The sequence below is a fragment of the Papaver somniferum genome, chromosome 9, assembly GCF_003573695.1.
Source record: "Papaver somniferum cultivar HN1 chromosome 9, ASM357369v1, whole genome shotgun sequence".
Lineage (NCBI taxonomy): Eukaryota > Viridiplantae > Streptophyta > Magnoliopsida > Ranunculales > Papaveraceae > Papaver > Papaver somniferum.
The window spans coordinates 117680629-117707095 of record NC_039366.1 but is presented as its reverse complement, the minus strand read 5'-3'; the positions used below and the strand labels follow the sequence as shown (position 1 = coordinate 117707095).

Below are 26467 nucleotides of genomic sequence, written 5' to 3'. Positions count from 1 at the left end.
GCCTATGTTGTTGGCTCAGCTAAAAGATTTGGACGATTAGAAGTAGCTGCATCATCGTCTTTAGAACTAGAACTTGTTGTGTCCTGCTGCTCGCCACTGGAGTTGCCACCATAATCCAGAGATTTTCTAAAGTTCTTCAAATAAACTGCCTTCATTTTCGTTCTGTAAGTTACTGAGAGACGACTCGTCACCTCCTTCATTTTTTTCTGCAATTGAGTTAATATATCATGCAATACAGGAACTGCATTCTTCAGTAATGCATCCTCCACACCCTGCCAGGATTCACCATACAGGCGTTTAATGCACCCAAGCCGTAGCACTTTAAAGTGATCCTTGATACATATACTTTCCGCATCGATTGTGTTATACACGATCTCTCGTAGCAATTCCTCCACACACTCAATTGTACCTTTTACCAACTCAAATTGCCTATCGCGTTCGCATCTGTCATCTTCGAATTTAAACAGGTTCTTTTCATAAACATTTTTCTTGAAACGGCATGTATCACTACTATCACCTTCCGGAGTACTATCTGCAGACACCCAAGAATCATTCAATACTGCAACTCCAAGTTCTGTCCTTCCGCTAGCTAAAATCCTCTCAGTCGAAAGCTGATAACTTGGATTCACAATTTCACAGTTTGAGAGACGCCCAATCATGGGTTCATCAAGTTTCCTCCTTTTTGATGTTGAAGCCTCAAAATCTGTCTCCCTTTCATCCTTCTGGGGGTCTGATTGCACTTTATCCTTATTTGCTGTACTCGGAAAGGCGGTGCCATCATATTGCAGCAAATCACCAACCATATCTATCAATTCACCTTCTGAAATTATCTTTTTGCTATAAAGATACAGGCACTTCAAGTATCTCTTGTACTCGTCAGGATTTCTGAACTTCTCCTTCCTGATGATATTCTCAAAGAATTTGTAGTCTTCATGATAATCATCACCTTCATGTAACAACAACGCCTTATTGGCTTCAACCCTTTTTGTAGATTTGAATACCCTATTCTGCTCGGCACAATCATCGACTTGAATTGCATGATAGTAGTCATCAGCTTCATGTAACAACAACGCCTTATTGGAGTCTTCTGCTTGAACCCTTTTTGTAGATTTGAATACCCTATTCTGCTCGGCGTAATCATCGACTTCAATTGCATATCTTTTAGGCAAGAATATCATGTTGAATCTCAGAATAAGGTTGGGATGGCCATGAAATACCTGTTTGATCCTTGCTGCTGCAAACACCAAATTGGTGGCCTCGTAAGTCGGCAAGGACTTGAATTCTTTCATTACTTGAAGGAATTCATTAAACTTTGATGTTTTCTGCACAGATTTTATGTAAGAAAGACAATCTTCTGCTCTAGGTCTCTTCATCTTCTTCAACTCTGATTAATCAAAACTGAATCAAACCTTGATAATTGATCACAGACAGAACCCTTATTCGAGAGCGAGAAATAGAAATTGTAAGAAGAAAATAGATTACTGGTAAACGGGTTGCAGTATCGATCAGTATATATTGAGTTTAGGGTTTTTTTGAATAGTTGGATTTAGAGATGAATTTCGATTAAGAAATGGGTTTCTAAATATAGGGTTAAACGAGTTTTCCTTTGGCGCAATTTCTGGGGTGTATCAAATCAAATTTCTAATTTTATGATAAAAACAGTGGGGCGAAACAGAGGCGCACAAGGAACAACTCAAAAGGCGCCACCGCCACAAAATATGTTCACATCCGAATAGGTTATAGGGGTTGCTGGTTCTCACAAGTCCGTTTTTTTTTTGGAAGCATGAAATTCATTAATCTAATAAAGGATAACTCACAGGTCCGTTTGGACCTTGGCTGCACAATTTTTTTTTGATAGGAAATAAAATATATATTAAAATTTAAACTGTTACATTCGAGTTATCCTTTTTCAGCTTCCCAAGCAGAAAAATTGGAGGATTTTCATAACAACTACTGTCACCAAGAGACCTAGATTTTTTTGTTAGGGTATCCGCTACTTCATTAGCTTCTCTCTTGGCATGTTGACAAGACCAAAATTCAAAGTTTTTCATAATAAAAATGCATTCTTGTACAACACTATTTGTTGTCCATTTTATTGAACCTAAATCACCATTAATGGCATTCACTACATTGCTGCAGTCGCCTTCAATTTCCAAAAACTGGATGTTTTTTGCTTTAGCCCACTTCAGTGCCTCAAGAGCAGCTACAGCTTCCGCTTGCTCCTCATCTACTGCAAATGTTTTCCCGCCTTTTGCTCCATTGAATGAACCTGTATCAGAACGCAATATAAGTCCATATCACATAGGTTGTTTATCTGAGATAAATGAAGCATCAAAGTTTAGTTTCAAATAATCTTTGGCAGGGAATTTACCTTGGCTACACATGGACACACTAGTTTTCGACTAACTAGTCCGGCGACACAATTTCAAAATAATTTCTATAGTAATTAAGAAAAAAAGTTAACCTTTTGTAAAATTTTCCATTTCTGATTTTTATTGCTTTTGGTATCCAAATATTTATACGGTGTTTAGATACACTTTATAAGGAATTATTTTTCAATTAATTAAGAGGAAAAACTAGAAATTAGTTTAGGAATGCAATTTTACAATGTGGTTTTGAAAGAAGAAAAATTATGATGCAATTTTATTTATTTTTCTGCTTTTGATTTCTGAAAATATCTTCTATATGTGGTATCCAAACACATCTTAGTTATTTTAGTTTAGTTGTCATTTTTTTTCTTTGAAAGCATAGTTTTGCTATCTAGTTTAAGCTTTACTCAGCAAATGTTCTAGTTGGTTTTTCCTCCGCGCACTAATATATATTTTTGGAAAATCTACAAAACAGTCACATAATTAACACCCGATTTACAAAACAGTCATATTGTTACAAACTATTTACAAAGAAACCTATTATAAGGGCCACATTCCAATAGAGGGGCTTCACCTAATAGGACAAAAACGGGTCACCCATTAGTAATTTCAAAAATCCTTTATTTAATTAGCTAATCATATTAATGAATTTGTTATATATACTCGGTGAATTTTGGAGTAAGTTTTGGTGGGAAGAAAAAGTAGAGAGAAGAAAGAAAAAACAAATAATTGGAGATTTCTTTTCAAAACCTGGATTTTGATTTACTCAACCAAAATGAGTGAATCCAGTTGCCAATTCGAGGTGGGTGAATCTTTATATGATAGAGAAAACAAGTTTTACGTACCTCTTGATGGAGACCCAAAGATAGCTGATTTAGTAGATGATAGAGAGGTTTTAACACAAAGTGATGGTCAATCTCAACCAATTGAAGAAATAAATCGACAAAGTGAAGAACCAATGGCTGAAAATGAACATGTATACCTCTAAACTATCTCCCATGAGCTCAATTTCGCTCAGACTCAGCTAAAGTACGTAAAAAATGCAGATTTGTAGCCTTGCAGACCAGATTACGATTGGGTTATCCATTTGTAACCAACCGTAACCATCACTTACGGTTAGGTTTGGATCAACTCCAAACCGTAACTAGTGTATAATGGGAAAACCCATACTACAGTTGATTTTTTGGCATTCTAAACCCAACCGTAACCCATTATGTGCATGGAGGTATTTATTGCACTTTCTACGGTTGGGTTTTAACACAAACCAAATCGTAAGTCCTTCTACGGTTAGTTACGTTTGTGTACATACCCAACCGTAAATAATCATGTGTTTTGGAATTTGTTCTTAAGGTTGGAAATGTAAATGTTACGACTGGTTATCTGACCTACGGATGGGTTCATGGTTCTAAAAACCAGCCTGTAAGTGTAGCTTTTCTGTCTTCGTTTGTACTAATGCTTTGGTTGATAGGTCGTGCTTCCACCAAACCCAATGCCTACTCAACCTGATGCAAACAAAATTCTAACTGAAGATTCTTCCCATCACTATTTGAATGACTTGGTAGGGTTTTTTTTCCAACTTGGTTGATATGTATGTCATTCATTTGGACCATATTGCTATGTTTTTTTTTACTAACTTTGAGTTCTTGGACCATGTAGACATGTGAATCGAAAGAGGAGGGAAAACAATGGACCAGAGAACGTGACAGGTTAATTATGTGTGTGATAGTTTGTAATGGATCAACATTTGATCGCCACTTTCAAATGGTTTGCGAGTGTAGTGGAGAGCATAAAAGTCGTGCGAAAAAGGGTACCGAATATAAAGGAAAGACGAAGAGGAAGTATACTACATTCACTAAGAAGACCAAGTGTCTTTTCAAGCTTCAATTTAAAGTCAACTAGCAAAAAAATGTGATTTTTAGAGAAAGTTGTATGCGGTCATCATAACCACCTAATACCATGGACTTTGCTAACCCATCCTTATACGGCACAGCTTAATGATGAAGAAAAAATGACTGTAAGTTCCATGACCGAAAACCGTATGAAACCCATCGATATACTTGGTCATATAAAGCGCTTAAACCCATCAAATGCTTCTACTTTTCCAACCATCTATAATGCCAAAACGGAATTGAAAAATGATGAATGGGAAAATAAGAATCAAATGCAACAATTAAGGCATTTGAGGGAGAAGTATAATTACTCGGTTTTCCATGATAAAAATGAGGATAAACAAGTAAAACCTCTCATATTGGCTCATCCCGAGTTTATAAAGTTGGCGTGGTGCTCCAATCAGGTGCTTTTAATGGATTGCACATACAAAACCAACAATTATGAGTTCCCGGTGTTGAACATTGTTGGAAAAATTTCCACCAACTCTCCTTTTAGAGTCCCGTTTTGCTTCTTGCAAAATGAGCTCGAAGAGAGTTATGTGTGGGCACTAAAACAAGTGAAGTTATTCTACATAGAGGGATATACTCCAAAGGTGATTGTTACCGACAAGGAACAAGCATTGTTGAATGCAGTAACGAGAGTTTTCCCGGATGCTCATAACTTTGTTTGCACGTTCCACCTATGAAATAGTTGTTGAAAATTGTTGCCACACGTCAGGGTCTCCACGTGTCCGAGTCACCGTGTCAGCGAGTTGCCAACTGGGATGAGTTAAATGCAGTTAAAGTGCTTGAGTTAAGAGGGAGGATATTTTGGAGAAAATTAACAACGTTTTTTTCCCAACTGTTACCTCGGCCAAAATATTATATTTTGTAAACTAATTACAAAAATATGACCATCTTATAAACGAATTACAAAAAGTATGATCATTCTGTAACTGGCCATATATTTATTTTTTTATTCGTTAATGGTTTATGTTTTTCTTTCCATTTCATATATGTAAATATATCGCGTTTTACTTTTATTTAAGAAAAAAAATGTTAAAAAAATTGATAAAATCATCACTAGTCCATCCTATCTTAAAATAATGCCCAGTATCAGACTGAGTTAAAGACTACACATGTCGCCAGGCATAGTTTAAGTTTGCTCCTAGCCAAATTTTGTCGCCAAATTTGACCTTCCGAATATATTTGTTAATAAATTCATATTCATCGCACATTAACTTACCCACCCTGTAGCATATCCTGCCATTTTTACCCTCCTGCGACTTTCAGTCCTGCTTCAGTTGTCTGGCCCAGCCGGGTGCTTCCGCTGCCATTTAATTGATTTTTGACATACGTAGGGATATACAATATAAGTATAATATAATGCAAGGAGATTTTATTTTCCCGTTCCTCTTTATTATGGTGCCTGAGCTATTCTCTAAACTTATGAAAAGAGGTAGCTATAAAATTGAATATGTTTCAAAAATTCTCTATAAATCATAGAACTTTAGGATCTCATCTGAAATAGATGATACTTAGTATTCTTGGATGCGAAAGAAGAGGAGACGATTACTAATTCTGCAGATATACGAAGCTTCTACTGGTTTAAGAATCAATATCGCTAAATCTGCGGTAGCTAGTATTGCGGTAGACGCAAGAATTGAAGTGGATACAATTTGGGTTGACAGAATTGAACGGTTGCCTCTCAGATATCTATGGATACCTATTGGGGGACATTATAACTCATGGGAAATTTAGGATGATACAATACGGAAATCTCAAAAAAGATTGACTCGATAGAGAAGAAGGATGTTATGTAAAGCAAAGAGGTAAGTCTTGGTCAAAAATACTCTGACTGTACTTCCTTTGTATTAGTGTCATTATATAAGATGCCGGTGAAGGTAAAACAGATATTAACAAAAACTATGAGGTAGTTTTTATGAGGTTTTATTAGAGAAAAAATAGAACTCAACTGGATTTCATGAAAGAAATTGAGTATACCTAAGGAGTTTGGTAGTTTAGCTATTAGAAGTTTGAGAATTACAAACCAAGCTTTAATGATAATATTATTGATCAAAACAAAAAAAAAAAAAGAAAAAAAAAGAAAAAAAGAAGAAGAAGAAGACAATATCAGCAAGAAAGTTCTCTTTATAGGTTATTCAAGAAAAATAGACGGAGCTGAAGAAGATTTATGGGTCAAAGATACTTCTAAGCTTCGTGAAAGAGGTATGTGGAAAGATATCCATAATTGTAAGCAAATTGTTGAGCAACAAGCATCAACAAATATAAGTAACGGGTCTTCAATTTATTTTTGATGAGATACTTGATATGCAGGTGCAAGGCTTAAAGAGCAATTTCCTAAAGCTTACCAACTGGTATAAAGGAACGAATGCAAGGATTAAAGACCTAATATATATTGGATTATGGGTGAAAAAGAGGGGGTATAACAACCACACCCAATAATTCATTCGGCAATTTTATGGACTAACTCCAATATTATTCCGAGAGCACCAGCTTATAAGGCGAGGTCAACCAAAAAAGATATCAGACAGTTATATCTCTTTTTCTCAAATCAATCAGCAAACCAAACAGATAGAGATCTATGAGCCTGCTTGATGTGAGAAATACTTGGACGGTACCAAAGACCAATGCCCAAGTGTCAATCAATTTATACCCAACAAACAAAGGTCGGATTTACCAATTGATTGAACTAAGTACAACCTGTGATATTTCAATTATATAAACAAATATAATGCATAAAAGAAATAACACAGACACCAGAAATTTTGTTAACGAGGAAACCGCAAATGCAGAAAAACCCCAGGACCTAGTCCAGATTTGAACACCACACTGTATTAAGCCGCTACAGACACTAGCCTACTACAACTTAACTTCGAACTGGAATGTAGTTGAGCCCTAACCAAGCCTCACACCGATTAAGGTACAATCACGTTCCTTACACCTCGAGAACCACACCGGATTCTGCACACTCGATTCCCTTAGCTGATCTCACCATAACTAAGAGTTTCTACGACCTAAATTCGAAGATTTATAAACAAATCAGTCTCCCACAGATAAGTCTATTCTGATAGATAAATCTGTCTCCCACAGAAGTACCTATGAAGTTTTGTTCAATCTTATGGTAAATCAAGGTGAACAGGAACCAATTGATAATCTTATGGTCAATCACCTCACAATAACTTAACTATATGGTAGTAGAAGAAGTTAGTGTGGAACCACAAAGTCTAAGACAAAGAACTTTGTGACTACTTTTTATATCTTACCTATCAGAGATAAATCTCGAGCAAATATTAGAGAAGGTAGTACTCAATACGATAGAACAAGTAAGATCAGAATACGCAACTACAGAGAAAATAGTTGGATCTGGCTTTACGAATCCCAAATGAAGTCTTCAAGTCGTTAACCTAATATGGTTTTGGAAAAACCCAGGTTAAAGGAGAATTGACTCTAGTACACAACTAGGACACATGAAAGTGTCGGGATTAGGTTTTCCAGTTGGTAGAGTTCTCCTTTATATAGACTTTAAAATCAGGGTTTGCTTTCAATTAAATCTAAGATAACTTAGTAACAAAGCATTCAATATTCACCATTAGATGAATTCCTGATTTAAGATTCAAGCTAAGTCTGCTTAGAAATAAAGCAATTAATCTCCACCGTTAGATGGTCTTAGCTTGTTACGCACAAATGAAATATACCTTCATTTAGATATGGGTAACCGTACCTAAACGTTTACATTGAGTTGGTTCAATAACAGTTAACCGAAGTTATCCATATGAACACTTTTGTCTTAACCACATTCATGTAACACTTCTAGATCAAATATGATGATCAATCAAACATGAAAGATAATCAAATGAATTTAATTGTGTTTCATATAAAGTTGTTCAATTGTTCACTATCCCATAGAAATATATATGAACTAATTCAAACAAAATCGGATTGATTCGTAATCATACAAAGTACTTATACAAGAATCAATTCATGAACATTAAGCCACAGTTTGCAAAGATTGCATTCCTTAATTCATAAATGTATTTGTTCGTGAGTATGAAAAACATACTTAACCGTTTTTTAGAACTTAACCATTGTGTTCGCAAACCAGGTACGCGAGCAACATCTCCGGACCTTGGCCTTGTCCATCCGTTCGCATACTAGGTACGCGAACAACAGTCTCGGACCAAACTCAGGTAGATTCGTTCTCATACTAGGTGCGCAAACAAGGTTCCCGGACCTTAACAGTTAAAACCATTCGCATACTGGGTACGCAAACAAGGTTCCCGGACCTGAGTCACTACAAAACAGTTTGCATACTAGGTATGGATATTGTGTTGTATCCAGACATGGTTAAATGTTCTAAACTCTCATTTCAATCATTGAAACATCCTTAGAAGACGACAATAGCTGTCTCACACAAACTATTAGCTTCAATTAATTTTCAAGTGATCGAATGATCAACACGAAACTTTCCAAGTCGACATCAAATGATTGTCTCACACAAATCATGTAAGATGTTTCAAGACAATTTACACATGATCATTCTTTGACTTAATATTTAGTTTCTAACAAATAAATTGTTTCCAACTAAACTCGTCAAGAATAATGATGAACATAGTTAAAGAAAAAAGCTTCCAACACATATTCCGATAAAAAGATAAGCAAGATAAACTCAACTCAAAATATCAAATGTGTATAATGTGAAAGTCTATATAGCTATACGACTTAGTCTCATTAGGAGATAGAATAAAATAGACTTCTGAGTGATAGATAAGTTTTAGTCTCCATATACCTTTTGTTGATTAAGTTCCTCCAAGCTCTTCTCAGTAGATCTTCGTCTTCAATTGATGAACGTCGTGAAGTCTAAAGCTCAACTACACATTCTATCCTTTTGTTGATTAAGTTCCTCCAAGCTATATAGACTATAATGTGAAAGTCTATATAGATATACGACTTAGTCTCATTAGGAGATAAAATAAAATAGACTTCTGAGTGATAGATAAGTTTTAGTCTCCATATACCTTTTTTTGATTAAGTTCCTCCAAGCTCTCCTCAGTAGATCTTCGTCTTCAATTGATGAACGTCATGAAGTCTAAAGCTCAACTACACATTCTATCCTAATCTGAGACATAGCTATAAGTTGACTAGAAACCAAGATTATAGTTTTGATCAACTAAACTTGTCTGATATAGTAACTTTAATGGCTCAATATATCCCCTCCATCTTTATCTCACTCAGAGGATGTAATAGTGTGCAATTCAGGTAACACCTTTTCTGTTAAAACTGTTTATGAATGGATATTAACTAAAGAATGTGCAAATATGCTTGTGTTGATGGTGGCTTTTAGTTTAGGGATAAAATTGTAAATTTTCCGCATTTAATATGCTGTCACTCTGCAAAGAGACAGAGCCACGTAATAGTGATGAGTGTTCAACCTCTTCACTGGTGCATTTATTGAGCAATTCAATATATTCACATGAAATTTACCCAAAATGGTGCATGTAGCAACAATCCCAGATGTTCTGTAAATTTCGGCGCCCTGCGTATATTATTCATTAATATAAGACTCACTGAATATTTTTCAGTGCTATGTTCCCTGGCTGAACCCTTAATATTGATATGAGATGACAATTAATGTTCACTCACAACAGAGTAGCATGAATTTACCGAAGTATCAAGGTTAAGGTCTTTGCATAAAAGAACTCAACAGGAAAGCATACTGCTCTCCGGAAATAAATTTAAAGACTTTATGCAGAGTTCAATCAATTTTGTGATAACTCATAAAAATATCCTAACCCAATTAATTTGCAAAATTAGGGTTTTGCCCCCCACGCATTATATCAGACCTTGCTGGTCGAAACTAAACCTAGGCAAGCTATGCAATTGATCCGCCATGGATTAGTAGGTTCAAAATCCTACCCAAAATCAGAAAACAAGGAATAAAAAAGAGGATCCGCGTAAAAAAGGAGCAGCAACAAAGGGAGGTGTGGTCGTGACATAAGCCAGCCGGCGCCACTTGCCAATGGCCACGCCCCATGCTGCTTGACTGGCCCTCTTCTTTTCCATCGACCAATCAGGTCTCTTTAAATCCGCTGCACGCACACTAGAAGTGTGGCCACGCCCATGCTTGGCCGGCCTCTTTTATATTAACCAATCAGGTTGCTCTAAACTTGCCACAGTTTTAAAAGAGGAAAATTGCGCCAGATGGTCACAAACCCAATTGGCTTTCCAAAACCGCGCAAACATGCCAAACGTGCCATGTTGCGTCAATGAGCTGAACGGCATGCCAACATGCCACTCCGTCACGCCAAACGTGCCACTTTTTGGCAGCATTCCAAACCGGCCAACGTGCCGTAAATAGCGCGCCTACGTACTAACCTACCTCATGTTCGTGGCCAACGCCATGACGTGCTTAAATTAGGGTTTTCTAGTCAGAAGCATGACTTTGCTTTAGGCGCATTAACCAAAACCCTAATTTCCAGTTGTGGCCCAAATTACGCCGCTTTGTGCCCCACAACATTCCACGAGCCATGTGGAACCCAGGAAACCCTAAAAGTGGCTCCATGCTATGGCCACTCATAGCCGCCCTTGCTCTTATGGACATCCCCATGTTATGGCTCTGCCATGATTCCTTTGGCGTGGCCATGGCTCCGTCTGCACAAAAAACGACACTGTGCCACGACCACATGCCACACGCGCTAATTAGGGTTTCGATATGCCGAACCCTAATTTAGCCAAGGTTGTCACGCCAACCAAGCCAAGTAATGCTCCCTAAGGCATTAAATTTGATATGGCAACTGGAGTCAATGTTGTCGAAGCCATATTTGGGTCTAACACCAATATGCCAAATTCTAGCCTTGGCCATGCCGCCAAGCCTTAATTTTGGACACAACACCAAATCCTAGCTTGGCCATGCCTCCAAGCCCTAATTTTGGCCACGACGCCAAATCCTAGCTTTGGCCATGCCACCATGTCACTGGCATGTGCCAATAGCTCTACTATGCTATTAAAAGATGCCAACGGAATGCGGCCATAATCAATGGCCACCCTCTCACATGAATTACAATCCCAGCCATCCAAATTTGCCACATAATTGACAGGCCCATGGAAAGTTTTAGGCGACCAGCAAGCCTAATAGCATCACGCGCTATTCTCTTGTGGCAAGTCTCCTGACTTTGACTCGCTACACATGGCTATCTGCTACTTAGTTGACGTACAATTAATCAGATTATCCAGGTCTTGTACACAAGACCCACTTAGCAATCTGCTACACTTTTCCATACTCGAGACATCAAACATGTCACAAACTGGGGGATGCTCATCAGGGTATTGGTCTGGCAGTTTACAGCGTGCGACGTGAAATACGTCCGTCATAAGAAAGTGTCAGGAAAACAGGGCAGTTAGTGGCGGCAAGAAGTAGTGGGTGTAAACAAACCCGTTTCCTTCATAGTGGGAACGTGGCTTCTGGCATTTAAACATTACCCCACTTCTCCATCACTCAACGACTCCCACTTCCTACGAGACCAGGGTGCGTTTAATTATGACTTGTATAAATAGGTTTCACCTATTTTAGACCAAGCGAAAAGTTTTTGGTTAACAACAACACAGTATCCAGAAAATACCAAAAGAACTGATAGCTTACATTCCGCAAGCCAGTTCCACATTCTGATACAAGTCATAAAATAGCCAAACCTTCAGAATTAATCATTCTAGTCTCAACACTTTCTTCGCTTCCCTCCCTAAGACCAACCCTTCTCCTTCACTTTGTGACCGAAGCAAGCCTGAAACGACCATTTCTTGGTTTACGCCATGATTGTACAGATTGATCTCTCGAATCTAAAGTACTCCCGTGCAGTGCATTTTTTTAAGGTTTAGGCTCGTTTCTCATCCACACACCCAAATTGAACAAAACCAGCAGAAACAGTTTTTACCCACAGACAACTTGTTTTTCCACACAAGCTTATATTGATCAAACATAAACCCACCTGTTTCAAACATAAACTCGTCTGTTTTTATTGAAAAAATCAATAATCAACAAGTAAATATTTTGAAAGAAGGTGGTTGGACCGATGCAATGACCATAATGCAAATTATTGCGTATAATGTGTATATATAGTATTGGCGACATGTAACTAACTTCTAAAAATATGCGACCAATTTTAATTGGGAGGTCGAAGCATATGGGTATGCTGGTGACCTTCATAAACACGTGATGTACCCATTTCGCCTCAACATATGGGTATTACTGTTACGCCACAGACTTATAACATCAGCCCCATCCAGGAGAACATTATAACCATGCCTGATATCAGGCGGATCTATTATGAACGTCTGGTGGGCGGATGTTATATCAACGCCTCACCCAGGAGAACATTATAAATACGCCTGATATCAGGCGGAGACAATACTCACTTTTGGTAGGGCAGATGTTATTTGTTCGTCCAGTTCAGGCGGTCTTTATAACTTCGCTCCTCCATCAGGAGGTTACTTCCATCTGCGCCCGTTGCGAGACGCTAATTATACCATCGCTTACTGTCAGACGCACACAATATGAATACTCGAGCAAATATAGTTTCGGTCAGAATTTCAGACTAAATTGGTCCCATACCCTAGCTAGAAAACCCGACCAAATTCGGTTTTGCTTCATCGTGGAGGGCCCAAAGGCTCTGAAGCCTTATTTGATCCATGATTCGTGATTGTGGACGTCCAAAAGCCTCATGGTAGAGTATAATCTAGAATCATCATTTGGGGCATATCCAAAACTTTTGGGGCATATTAAATAAGACAAAATCGGAAGTGGAAATAGTGTTTATATAGTGCCCCATATCCAGCCATTTTTCATAATGGCAAAAATACCCTTATCATTTATAAAAAAATATATTATTATTTCCAAACCTTTTTTTTATTTTCTTCAAAAAAATATTTTATTTTATATTTTTATATAATAATACTCCCTCCGTCTCAAAAAGACTGTCCTCTTTGGCTTTGTCAAAATATTAAGAAGACCATAGTAGTTTACTTGACTACCCTTAGTTACTTACCTATTTTATTTTAATAAAAAAGCTAGCAATAAAAACTACCTAAAATTGTTAGGAGGATTATAAATACGAAATATAAAAGGAAAATTAAAAGATATCAAATTTATGGAATATAAACTTTATTAGTATTTTAATTATTGGAGCCAAATATGAAAGGCACGAAGAATCTGTTTGTTTCCTTAATTATACAATTTTCTTTAATATTTAGATAGGGCCCCGTTAAAAGTGAATTTATGAATATAAAAAACTTAAGGGTACATTAGAGAGTTCAACGGAAAAATATGGCTATAAATAGTAGGTGGATACAACTTTGAAACAGTCGAAAATGGAATAGAAGACATTTTTTTTGAAACGGAGGGAGTAACTAATTAATGAAATCAAGATTCGTACAAAGAAAGAGTTGGTAGCCGAGCAACAAGCTGGGCACTAACACCCTTTTGAATAAACACACCTAACCTATGAAAACCAAAACTGCCATGACCACTATTAGCATCCTGACTGGCTAAGCAATTCTCAAGTCTTTTAAGAAAGACAACAATATCTCCTCCAAGCTCTCCCAAAGTAGTGAAAGCCAAAACACCCAAGCCATATCCATGAGCATCACAATGTTCCAAGTGTTTGTTGCGTTTACGCAAGACTACGTTTGAAATGGCTTTCCCTGGGGTGAAAACACGACCTGCACCACTAGTGAAAGGGGTTTGTCTAAGCACATATCCATCCTATTCTCCCAACTATAAACAAGAATATCCACGGGCCTCAAAGCGCCCTGAAAGGAAGCCCAAAGGCATTTCTTTCCTAGCATGAACTTCAGATTTGTAACACATATCGGCTAAAACATAACGAACAAGGTCGTGACGATACTTAAGACCGGCGTCACTAGCACAATGTACATCATGATCTCTGAAAACGTCCATTTCCCGATTGCAACTTGAACACAAACTACCTTCACTAAAAAGTGGGATGCCAAGCCGGTAGCTCAATACTGATCTAAATTTGTTTTTTTTTCTTTTTAGTTTTTATTTTATTTTATTTTTTAAAATTATATTATTTTTTCTATTTTTTATTTTTATTTTTTATTTACAAACCTAACTTCGGCTGATAACTTGTCAGCCGAACTTGGGCATTGTGAAAACATACCTAGGTTCGGCTGATAAGCTTATCAGCCGAACTTAACTCTGTAACTATGGAACTTAGGTTCGGTAGATTCGAACATAAAATAAGACATCCGAACTTAGTATTGTTTTTATAAAGTGAAGTTCGACTAACATTTTCGTGTTTAATTATCACCCGAACTGTTCGTCAACACTTTCAGGATTGAAGAAAAATGAGAAGTTCGGCTGATAATTTGATTTTATTATCAGCTGAACTTCGCTCTGGAACTGTCATAGAACTCTGATTTTCTGATTTTAAACATAATCAATCAATCGATCATAAGAGAATAGGATTTGGGTTTGTGGAAAACATTTTGTTTTGTATATTTCCTTGTAGTGAGAGAAGAAAGAAGGAAACAAATATCTTTTTTTTTAAAGTAAAAAAAAAAAAAATTAATGCTTTTCTTTAAATAAAAATAAAATAAAATTAAAAGGGTGTTGATGGATGCTGTGAGGAAGCTGGAGGATCCTCAGTGTGAGCTCCGCCCTTTGAGAAGTTTTGTGGGGGTTTCTAAGTTATATTTTTCTATGCGTACTACTATGCCTGAGCACTTATCTGAGGCACGATGCATTTTTGATTTGTATTTGGCCCAACATGTGTGTCATACTGTTACGAATGATGGTCCTAGTTTTGGGTTGTTACAGCATAGGCTCATCTCCATACCCCTCAGGCATGGCGGTTTGGGTTTATTTTTTATGGATGACGCAATCCACTACTGTTATTTCGCTTTAGTGATACAAACACAGCCCCTTCAATTCGTTATTTTGCGTGACACGTCTCTACTGGGTCCTGATCTTGGTCTTCAACAGTCTATGAAGTTATTTTCTAGTGCATGTCCTGATATCAACGTCGATCTTACTGCCCCCATCCTATGAAGTTTTTGGCAGTTAAGTATTTTGAGGTTGTCATGAAAGAGATGCCAAATAAGTTTTCCATGTCTGATCATGACTGTGCCGTTTGGCAATGCAATAGGTCCAATCATGCCTTCGATTTTCTCAAAGCCTCACCTATCGAGGGGATCAACCAAAGGCTGGGGGGGAGGGGGGTGGAGATGGGGGGTTCTTTGTTATCGTTTGGGTATCCCTCTATTCTCCGCAGATAGTCATTGTATCTTTTGTGATCGGGATATGGACTGCTTTGGGGATCATGCTTTATATTGTGCTCATGAAGTGGGGCTCAAATTTCGGCACGATCTTGTCAGAGACACTATCGCTGACATGTGCTTTCGGGCAGGTGTGCCGATTGGGAATGAGGTTGCTTTGGGTTTTTTGTTTAATGTTGGTGGGCCCCTGAGACCTGCGGATATTTTAGTGTACAATTGGGACAATGGTCATGGCGTCTGTTTAGATGTGACTGGGGTGTCGCCTTTTACTGGGGAAGGGATTCACGCCTTTCAGCCAGGATTAGCTTTGAGTAATGCCATTGTGCGTAAACATAAAAAATATTATGAGCAGTGTTTGGCTCAAGGCTTTGGGTTTGGTACTTTAGCTTTCATGACATTTGGGGAACTGGGGAGGATTTGGTGGATCTCTTGAAGAGGCTGCACAACCATTTATCTAGGTTTGATGTTAGTGCTAAGAAATGTAATTTCTTTTTTCATATATTAGGCATCGTTATACAGAAGGGTGTTGGTGTCCAGCTGGTGACAAGGACCCCTACAAGTTATTTAAAATAAAATAAAATAAAATAATTAAAAATTAATTAATTAATCAAGGGTATCCAAATAACTTAACCACCCATTAGACACCCCTTATCACCCCATACTAGTTAAGGTCATAACTATGTATGCCCCAAAGATTCTGAGTATGCCCTAAATGATGGTTCATAATCTAAGGAGGCGGAAGCTTTTATTACTAATGTAAAATGTTATGTTATGGGCTACCTTATTGAAACCTTTTTTCTTTTCGCTCCACAATTCTCAATGTTCGTAGCATAAACCCTCTGAGTTGAATTCCAACAGAGAAGAAGAAGAAAAATAAAAAGAAGATTGACATCGTCTCAAGATTACCTCCTGATTTTATCCCCAGTTGTGCTGTCATCGTCTTCTTTGATGTCTGAACATGTATGTACTTACGATCACCTAATTCATCCGATGTACAGAGAAATTGTGGGTTTAATTTAAGTTTTGAAATTTGGGTGATTTTACTCCAATGAAAATGATGACTATTTTCTCATCTGGGTATCCTTCTCCTTCAATAAAACATGGGTAAATATCTCTATACTCTTCTACCCAATTTCACTACTACTACTCGTATGATGAAAATTCTCCATTATTCTACCAAAAACAATCATCCAGTTTCAGCAGAAAAGTTAGTTTCTTACTTGGAAGAAACCTGTATAGATATCAGTTCTCTAAAAAAGGTTCATGCTTCCATTATAACTTCAGGTCTATTTAAAAACCATGTCTTTTTAGGTTCTAAACTTTGTGTTTGCTATGCAAAATTTGATAAATTAACTGAATCAAAAAGGGTTTTCAGCAGTATTATCATAAACAACAGAAACAGGAACCCCAACAACATAGAACTAACTTCTCTTTGGAATTCAACTTTGGTTGGGTATTTCAGAACTGGTCATTTCAGTGAAGTGTTAAAATTGTATTGTGATTTTAAGAACTATTCTTCTGATAATATTAACATAGATAGTTCATCAATCACATTTGGTTTGAAAAGTTGTATTGCGAATGGATCGATACAATTTGGAAGAGGGATTCATGTGGATGCTTTGAAATATAATTTACATAAACATAGATTTGTGGGTTCTTCACTTATTGGATTTTATTCAAAGTATGGATGTAGTAGTGATGCCAGACAAGCGTTCAATGAAATAACTGATAGAGACGTCGTTGTTTATACAGCAATGGTTACTGGGTATGCTCATAGTTATGATTGTTATGAAGCTTTTGAAGTTGCTAGACTTATGCAGGAGGAAGGTGGGATAGATCCTAATAGGGTGCCTTTAGTTAGTTTGCTGTAAGCTGCAGCCAATTTAAAAATACGGAAAGAGGGTCGAGCAGTTCATGGACATGCTATTAGAAGGAAAATTGATACTTATGATGAGATAATTGAGACTAGTCTCATGGACATGTATAGTAAATGTGGAGACTTGAAAATGTCGCTATCCGTATTTAATACAATGAATAAGAGAGATATTAGTTCTTGGATGCATTGGTTGCTACCCATGTTCAAATAGGTCAGCCGTACACAGCTTTCGAGCTGTTTCAGATGATGCAGCAGGAGGATATAATGCCTGATATGATCACTCTTGCGAACTTGCTTTCGAGCTGTGGTGATCTGAAGTTCCTCCGTCAGGGCAAAAGCATCCATGCATACCTAATTCGCACAGAAGTTCAGCTGGATTTAGTTGCAACCACTTCGTTGATTGAAATGTATTTCAAGTGCAATAGAACAAACCAGGGAAGGATACTGTTTGATCGGATCGAAGCACAGGACGTGATTATGTTTAATGTGATGGTTTCCGGGTATCTTCAAGCTGGGTTTACTGATAAAGCTTTAGAAACAGTTCGTCTGATGATTGAAGCAGGTAAAACACCTAACCCTGCAACCATTCTTATTCTTCTTTCTTTGTCTGCAGACCTCAGAGAAATGAAAATTGGCAAGGAAGTCCATGCTTACATAGTTAGGCAAGGGATTGGATCAAATGTCGATATAGCAAATCAGCTTCTTTCCATGTTTGGGAAATTTGGGCGAATTGAGATTGCAAGACAAATCTTTAACAGGATAACAAGGAGAGACTTGGTTTCATGGACATCGATGATTACGAGTTACGCACAACATGCGTATACCAGCGAAGCACTAATGTTATTCCGGTTATTAGTTCAAGAAGAAAGACTCCAGCCTGATTTAGTCACCTTAGTAAGTTTGCTCCAGGCCGTTTCAGGGCTTGGGTGTTTAATACTAGCAAAAGAGGTTCATGGTCACATATACAGAAATCAATTAGAGAAAGAAATACTTATTATCAATTCCCTGTTAACAACTTATGCAAAATGCGGAAGCATAGATACTGCGGAACACCTGTTCAAGTCCGTTGTAAAGAAGAGTCAAGTTTCATGGAACACCATGATTTCTGCTTTTGGGATGTATGGGAAATGTTTAGAAGCACTTGACTTGTTTTATCAGATGCTTAAGGAAGGTTTTCAACCAGATGATATCACATTCACATCAATCCTCTCTGCTTGCAGTCATGGAGGATATGTGGAAGAAGGATGCCGTATTTTCCAGTCCATGGTGGAGAAACATTCTGTTACTCCGAATACAGAACACTATAATTGCGTGATTGATTTATTTAGTCGGTCAGGTCAGCTCGAAGAAGCTTATGGTCTTGTTCAACATTTGCCACCAAGAGAAAGAATTTCTGCATTGGATGCTTTACTATCTTCTTGTAGAGTTTACAAAAATATGGAGGTCGGTGACATTGTTGGGAGAGAATTACTGAAGTTAGATCCTAATAACTCAGGTACGTACACCTTGTTGGGAAATTTATACGCAGAAGCTGGTAAATGGGATGCAGCGGCTAGAGTTAGAGAGATTGCAAAGGCGAAATCTTTGGCCCGGCAGTCTGGTTATAGTATGATAGAGTCTGGATCTGTTAAATACTGTGACAGTCTCACAGCCTGATCTGTCAGGAAGGGATGTCATTCTGTCGGTATTCTAGGTCTTACTTGATCATCATTACAAGAAAAATCCCCATCCCCAGCCGTGGTTTCATTTGATATAGGATTATTTCTGTGGAGTACCGCAACTGCAACATGATAGTTCATCGAGATCTTAAGCCTGAGAAGTGAGAACCTGCTTTTGTTTCAAAATACAATGTGAAACTTGCTGATTTTGGCTTGAGCCGATATCACGCGTGAGGGTCATTTCAAAAAAACAAGTTGTGGAAGCCCGAACTATGCTGCCCCCGAGGTATGGCAGAACACAATACATCTTGGTATTTCTCATAGTTTAATGAGACTGCAACATGATTTAAGATCCAGTTTGGCCTAAATACCAATGACTTATGTTTTATATATTTGCTTTGCAGGTGCTATCTGGAAAACTATATGCTGGGCCTGAGGTAGATGTCTGGAGTTGTGCTGTTATTGGACGACGACCAAAGGGAGGAGTCCCTTAGTGATGAAAAAATGGTGAGTTTGTCCGTCACAATGTTTGTGCAGAGAAACTGAATATGGTTTTCTGGAAATCACAATTTCATGAAATTAAGCTCAAACTTGGGATCATCAATCAAATTGATTACAGATTTCAGTCAAACACCATTAAACAAACAGATTCACAGCTTAAAATTCTTTAAGATAGCCATCAGATTGATTGAAATCGATCAATTTCAGTATCATTTTATTAAAAAGCAGTTCCCTTTCATCGTCGGCCTTCACTGCTGCAGCAGTAATCTAGTTTAGTATGCCCTTCTATGTGGTACTTTTCACTAACCTGTTCAAGAAAATAAAGGTAATATCCTACTCAACTTAACTAGTCTGTATCAGTAAATGAGTATGTATATAGTGTCAAATGCTTGATTCTGCAGAGCCCAAGCTACCATTATTGAATTTACCTTGAACAGACTGTCAGTAGTTGAGGTTGAATAATGTGTGTGCTACCTGGCTGTTTTGTTCCCATGACATGCAATTAGTTAGATAGATGCAGCGAATATAAACTTCTGCTTTATGAGTTTGTTTCTCTCAAGCTATCTAATAGTAATATATTTAGTCAAATATTACAACCTTTTTAAGCCTAGAGATTAAAGTCTTATGCCTTTTACTTCACTTGGTCCTGTACCTCAGGGTGAAAATTATAGTCACCAAGTAATTATGAGCTGGAGAAAGGGATTTGATCCCGAGGATGCTTGTGGTTGATCCCGTGAAGCGAATGACCTTTCCTGAGATTTGTCAGCATCCATGGTTCCAAACTCATCTTCCACGCTATAAGCTATTTAGTTTTTCCTCCACCAGACACAATGCAACAAGTAAAGAAGGTATTCACATATGATAGATTGGTTTTTTATGGTCTAAAATATGATTATGGTTTTCGTTTTTGTTCCTATGCGTGTAACAAAAGGGGATTTACATTGGCTACCAGCAAAAGGGGGTTTACATTGGCTTATTACTGCCTCAGTTTAAAATAATATCCATCATATGTGTAGAGCACAATTTGAGATGTCTTATACTGATTTTACTTGATCATTCCAAAGATAAAAAGATATAGAGAATGCTGGTCTGTGGCCAATTTTGTGATTAACCGGGTTCCTTTACGATCGATGACACCACCACCTGTCACTGCAAATGATTACTGGTTGGTATGAAAAACATGCGCAGATTCAATGCATCCAAATTTACAAATTCAAAAAGTTAATCATACATTCAAATGTTTCCAACAGTTGCTGCTTCTAAGCAAAATGTGATAAGAAATCCAAGTTGCATACATCTCTGTATGGTCTCAAGTGCAAAGGCTCTTGTGGAAAGGTTAAATTGGACATTTTCGTCACAAAATGCGAAAATCTCCGGCTTTGAGCGTTGGCCTACTACGTCCATAGTCAAGGCCGCCGCAATTTGCACATGCAGTTTTGTGGAGAACATCCATATAAGGCAGTACCATTGGACGGTGGTCAAGTTGTTGCTTGCATCAACACGCATGCTGCACGCAGGAATTTACTGGAAAAGTTTGATTACCAACCTTAATTAGTTGTCTCTGTCAATCTTTTTTTTTTCTCGGTTGAGTTGGACTTTCAGGGTTTTGTTAGTTGGACCATTTTACTTCTCACGTAGATGACTTTCAGCTTATTGGATTTTGAGTACCTTCTGTATTTCTTATCTACCTCCAAAAATAAAAGCTAAAATTGAATACTTTTAACAACTTTGGCATTGACAATAGTTGACTGCTTAAATTTCCAGGGGTGACATTGCAAAGTTGAACGAATGGCTTGTCAATTAAGTTCTAATTAATGAGTCAGCAGTTGCCATCTTTCTTCAGCATGCCGATGGCACCTACGTAGTCATGATCACTTGACTTTACAAGATTCTTCTGTTGCAGCTCTGGAGAAACTACCACACTTCTGATTAAAATATGAGCCAAGGGGTAAAAGTCCGGTGAGAAAAGAACATTTTCAAGTACTTAAACAGAAAGAGTTCTAAAGTCAAATAAAGTTTAAATTCCCCCCGGTGGAAGCTAGACATTTCTACCTGGCTGTTAGATCTCTAACTTTTCTGTTCCATTGGTCCCTTTTAAGTAAACTTAAGATCAGATTTTCGTTTAATAATTACCATCCCCACCTTATTTAAATGTTCCATTTTGTTTGGAATAACCACTTGACTTTGATTATTTTAGTTTTCTTAGCCTTGTAGCTTACTGTTTAAGCGAACAAAACCAACCACACATTCATGCTTTTAAGTCTGAATTAGCCAACAAAAGAGACATAAAACTTACATTTGTTTTCTTTCCCAAGTATGAATGTTCAATTTCCAGAAAGGGAGATTTTGGGTTTAACACTGTACACTAATCGTAAGTTCAAGGCAACCTTTCATTGACAAAATCTTGTGATAAGTCCTGTTCCAGGTCAGAAATACAGTGAAATCACCTAATTCTGTAGATTTATGTACACATATATTGCGTATAATAATACCTGATGCTCCTAATATATGTACACTTCCATACGAATTTGACAAGCAAACCTCCAAATGGGATAAGTGAAGGCTCTTAATCTTACAATGTGTTCAAGCATGATGGAATCCCAAATATCTAGTATACCGTAAGCCCAAAAAAGTTGACTAAACACCTACATACATGAATCATTGATCAAATTTGACAAAATACACTCTTTATTGGACTTTATGTAAGTTTTTTCATTTTTTGGCAAACCCCGAAGAGAATTTATTGATCAAAGGCGAAAATAAAATAGAAACTGGAATATAATTTGTATTACCTCCGTTTCAAAAAAAAAAAAAAAAAGGTTTGTTTTATGTGTAATTTATCTATAAAACAAGACTATTCTTTTGAAATAGAAGGAACAAGGCATCTCTAAGAGGGACTCCACGTAAGTGATCAATTAACGGGCATAGACATTTAAATGGATCAATAAAAGTTTCAATGAGCAGAAGACAATTGAATGGATCATTGGAGACAGCTAATATTTCCCTAATCTTATAATGCCCGCCCGGGCACCATGTACATATCTAGACTAAGATTGTTGTATTTGATTTGAGCAACAAAAAAGTAATAGGATTAATGCAATTTGCTAATTAAACAATTGTTCCGGCTTACAATAACACTCAGATTTTAGCAAGTGTCGGTCAGTGCGGCTATTTCAGGTTTTAACAGGAAATTTTTTAATATGAATTCCACTTGTAATTAATTTTCATTCCTTCCTTCTAGTACAGACGTACAGTTGAGGGTTTAAGTAACAAGAGAAATGGACATCAATCTTAAAATTCAAAATGAATTAGTGATCATGCCTAACAAGACATTGTTACAACTCAATACGGTCAAACAGAAATTAATTGATTACTAGAATATCGAACAACTCTAAATTATTACACAAACAAATCATTTTTTTTATCAGCAAATATTAGTCAATGGTGATTATTTACTACAATCATGCTTCAAAAAAAAAAAAAATTACTACAATCCTACACAGTTTCTTGAAGTAGTAACTCCTCCATCCACAACTAAATTATGACCACTTACATATCTTGATTCATCACTAGCAAGAAACAAAGCAGCCTCAGCAATATCTCTTGGTTTAAGGGTTGTTCCTTTAAGATCTGCTAAACCACGCACAAACTCCTCCGTTTTCTCAACTTCTTTTTCAGAAGGTCCTCCAAAATCCATACTATCTTCTTCATCTTCATCTTCAACTTTCCTCCATGCATTAACAAGCATTGAAGTTGCAACACCAAATGGGGAAATGCAGTTAACTCTAATCCCATACCTTCCTAATTCACAAGCCGTATTCTTTGTAAGTCCGACGATGGCATGCTTCGAAGCCGTGTACCCGTGAGGTCCAAATCCTCCCATGACTCCGGCCACACTGGCTGTTGAGATGATACATCCGGTACCTCTTGGCATCATAACTCGTGCAGCGTGTTTCATACCTAATGCAGTCCCTCGCACATTAACACGCATAACTGAGTCGAACTCATCAGCATCAAAGTTCAAAATGCTTTTCCGTTTTGATTGGTTTCCGAGAATACCAGCGTTGTTGAAAAGTATATCCAGTCGCCCGTAATGTGCTATTGTTGAATCGATTAGGTTCTCGATATCTTCTTCTCTGGTGACATCACAATGTACAAATGTAGCTGAAGGAGCTAATGAATTTGCAAGTGAAGTTCCAGTAGCATCTTCAACATCAGCAATGACTACTTTTGCACCTTGTCTTACAAAGAGTCTTACAGTTGCTTCCCCAATCCCCCTCGCACCACCGGTGATGATCGCAACTTTTCCTTCCAACCTGGAGAAAAAAACAAGTTCAATTAACAAAATTGTACCATTTGCTAATCAAATGACATGATGAAATTGCATACAAATGCAGAGTATAGAGAAAAGAGTTTCAGAAAATGTGTGTATACCTTCTTGGTGCAGGAGAGTTCATGACATGGTTCATTCCTGATCCTTGAATGGATGCTGCTACATTCTCATGAGTCATTACTGGTGCAGGCATGATTTATTTGCTTATTGTAGGATTCACCACGCTCAAATGAGAGAGAAGGAGAGAGAGAGAGAGAGAGAGATGGGAGACTTGAAATGTTGGAATGAGATGCGTAGAGAAAACTGGGAGAATTTATAGGGCATGAGATATGAATGAGAAAAGAAGAAGAAGAGGGAACTTTCTTAGTAATGTCCCTCACCCTAAGCGTCGCTTGTCCCTCAAGCACATGTTTTCCTCTTTCTCTTCTTCTCTTTTCTACACTTTTTATCTCAAGTCTACCCAAGTACCCGTATTTTCTACTTTCTTTCTATTAAACCCCTTGCCATCGGTTGGGCGACTAAAATGTTACCTACCAAAAATACCCACAAATTATGTGTTTGACGGCACAACTAATTAAAATTTACATTTCATGATATTCCCTCCGTTTTCAGGAAAGAGTTGCTATCATTTTTTTCCAATTTAGCATATTCTCGTGTTAAAATGAAGAAAATGATAGCGCATCTTTTCTGAAAACATATGTAGTAATAATATAAAGTACTTATTGTTTCGGTCCTAGAAAGAATGAGTCTTTCTCAATTGATAATTGAGATGCTGCAAAGACATACAGACAAATAGAAGGAGATAAATGAAATTCGAAAGAATTTTAGTCCAAAAAAACATGTAAAATATGTGCAAGAACTTAATTAAAGTGAAAAAAACACATTATTCCTTATTCATATGCCCTTACATTGAGAAAGAAAAACAGTTGAGCATGCAAATAGCTGAATAAGCATGCGTAATAGGGAGTAAGTCAGCAGCCATGTCATTTTCGAGTATAAAGAACCCGAATCTAAGATATAAAGTGGGCGATTAAACAAACTGTGCTGTATGAATAAGCTCATAACTAGGATAAATTACTCTTCCAAGCTTCCATATTGTGGACTTGGTAATGTGGTAACAACAAAATTTAATTTAGTAAATTTATGAGTTAATAAAGTGTGCAACTTTCCAACTTATATTGGTTCATGAATCTTCTATAAGGGTAATGTACGATGATCCCTTTTACTTCTTTTGTTTTTTGAAGGAGTAAAATGTTAAACATATGTTTATTCGAATAATCAGAGAAGATTAAGATTGATTAATTTAAGACTCCAGACGACACACCCCGGCTACGATCTGGTCGGGCCATATGACACGTATATAAATCAAAAATCTGTCCCTTTCAAATTCCCGTAAAAAATTCACTTTTTAAAACAACGTAAGAAGTTAACAGAAAAAGTTAATTAAATAATTGTGTAATAAAATTATTTCGGACTTTATTTTCTACTTTATATTACTGTCAAAAAAAATTAGTTAAATAACCTGACCTCAAGGTCCTTAACTGTTCGGTTCTTACATAAGGCGTGCTAGTCCAATGAATCTTACATCTCACATTCTCCCTCTCTTTTCCTACAAACAGCACAATTTATATGAGAAATGAAGATTGTGTATATCTTTCTGTTGCGTTGGGATGACTAGGAATAGATGAAATATTTCCGTCATCCACATCCAAATATCCAATGATACCAGGAAGTTAGGAACTTAAAGTCTTATAGACAATTATTATACCGGTGTATCCGCATGTATGGATTATAACTGGTATATTGTACACGAGCAAATTGATGAACAAGAACTAAACATTAAAACTCCACTCTATCTATATATTTAATGTTCATTTTGCATATACTACCTTCTAACAAAAACGTAGTCTTATTTCATGTACAAATTATACTTGAAACAAGCTTATCCTTTTTTGAAACACGGATGGGATGGAGTATTATTTTTCAAATTTTATGGATACGGGGAGGGCATTGAAAAGTACTGTTTATTTTCTGGATCCGTTAAAAAACACTCAAAAAAAATTTAGTGCATCATCTGAGTTATTTTCGTGCGTCATACAATATTAAGCACAAAAAAAGTAGTAGTAGTAAATTTTTTCCATAACATACTTTATACCTATAAAGGAAAAGGAAAGAGTAAGTATCATTTTTGGACATCTCTACACGACTAAAATGACCAGACAACCAACTTGTCCGGAGACCCAAACCTACAAAATAGGGCCTAATGCTTGAGCATTAACAGTATAAAATATGCGCTCCCTAGAATCAATTATGAAACATAATCCAATATCTTATGCTAATGTAATCTTCAACCCTTAAATCTTGCCTACCTAATGTCGAAACAAGCTGGAAATAACTAGCTAGGTTATAGGACAATCTTATTCTAATCCACCAATAATCATGCACGATTGGAATAATTAGTCACTAGATCGTTGGGGGAAATGTACTTATTTAGTACACCAAAAATCTAACTTGATATCTGTGATCACGAAAAGTCCTATTGGCTATGTATC

General features: G+C 37.0%; 4 protein-coding genes across 5 annotated transcripts; 2 read left to right on the top strand and 2 right to left on the bottom strand.

The window, feature by feature from the left end:
- Positions 1-2: 2 nt before the first annotated feature.
- LOC113312472 (paired amphipathic helix protein Sin3-like 3) lies at positions 3-1373 on the bottom strand. Its single transcript, XM_026561223.1, has one exon. The coding sequence runs from the start codon at positions 1371-1373 to the stop codon at positions 3-5; it is 1371 nt and encodes a 456-aa protein (XP_026417008.1).
- A 14995-nt stretch (positions 1374-16368) lies between these two features.
- Positions 16369-21501, top strand: LOC113308867 (pentatricopeptide repeat-containing protein At4g21300-like). Of its 2 annotated transcripts, XM_026557315.1 has the most exons (4): positions 16369-19367; positions 19486-19588; positions 20240-21114; positions 21347-21501. In XM_026557315.1, the coding sequence occupies exon 1, from the start codon at positions 17667-17669 to the stop codon at positions 19077-19079; it is 1413 nt and encodes a 470-aa protein (XP_026413100.1). In that variant the 5' UTR covers positions 16369-17666; the 3' UTR covers positions 19080-19367; positions 19486-19588; positions 20240-21114; positions 21347-21501. The 2 variants fall into 2 exon arrangements, with proteins under 2 accessions (XP_026413100.1, XP_026413099.1); XM_026557314.1 differs by lacking the exons at positions 20240-21114; positions 21347-21501 and having other exon boundaries at positions 19486-20021.
- LOC113312471 (pentatricopeptide repeat-containing protein At3g09040, mitochondrial-like) lies at positions 16648-17418 on the top strand. Its single transcript, XM_026561222.1, has one exon. It carries the CDS (start codon positions 16648-16650, stop codon positions 17416-17418), a length of 771 nt encoding a protein of 256 aa, XP_026417007.1.
- Positions 21502-22928: 1427 nt separating the features above from the next.
- Positions 22929-24183, bottom strand: LOC113313709 (short-chain dehydrogenase reductase 2a-like). Its single transcript, XM_026562507.1, has 2 exons — positions 24017-24183; positions 22929-23898 (listed from the first exon to the last, which is right to left on the bottom strand). Exons 1-2 carry the CDS (start codon positions 24106-24108, stop codon positions 23070-23072), a joined length of 921 nt encoding a protein of 306 aa, XP_026418292.1. The 5' UTR covers positions 24109-24183; the 3' UTR covers positions 22929-23069.
- Positions 24184-26467: the final 2284 nt, after the last annotated feature.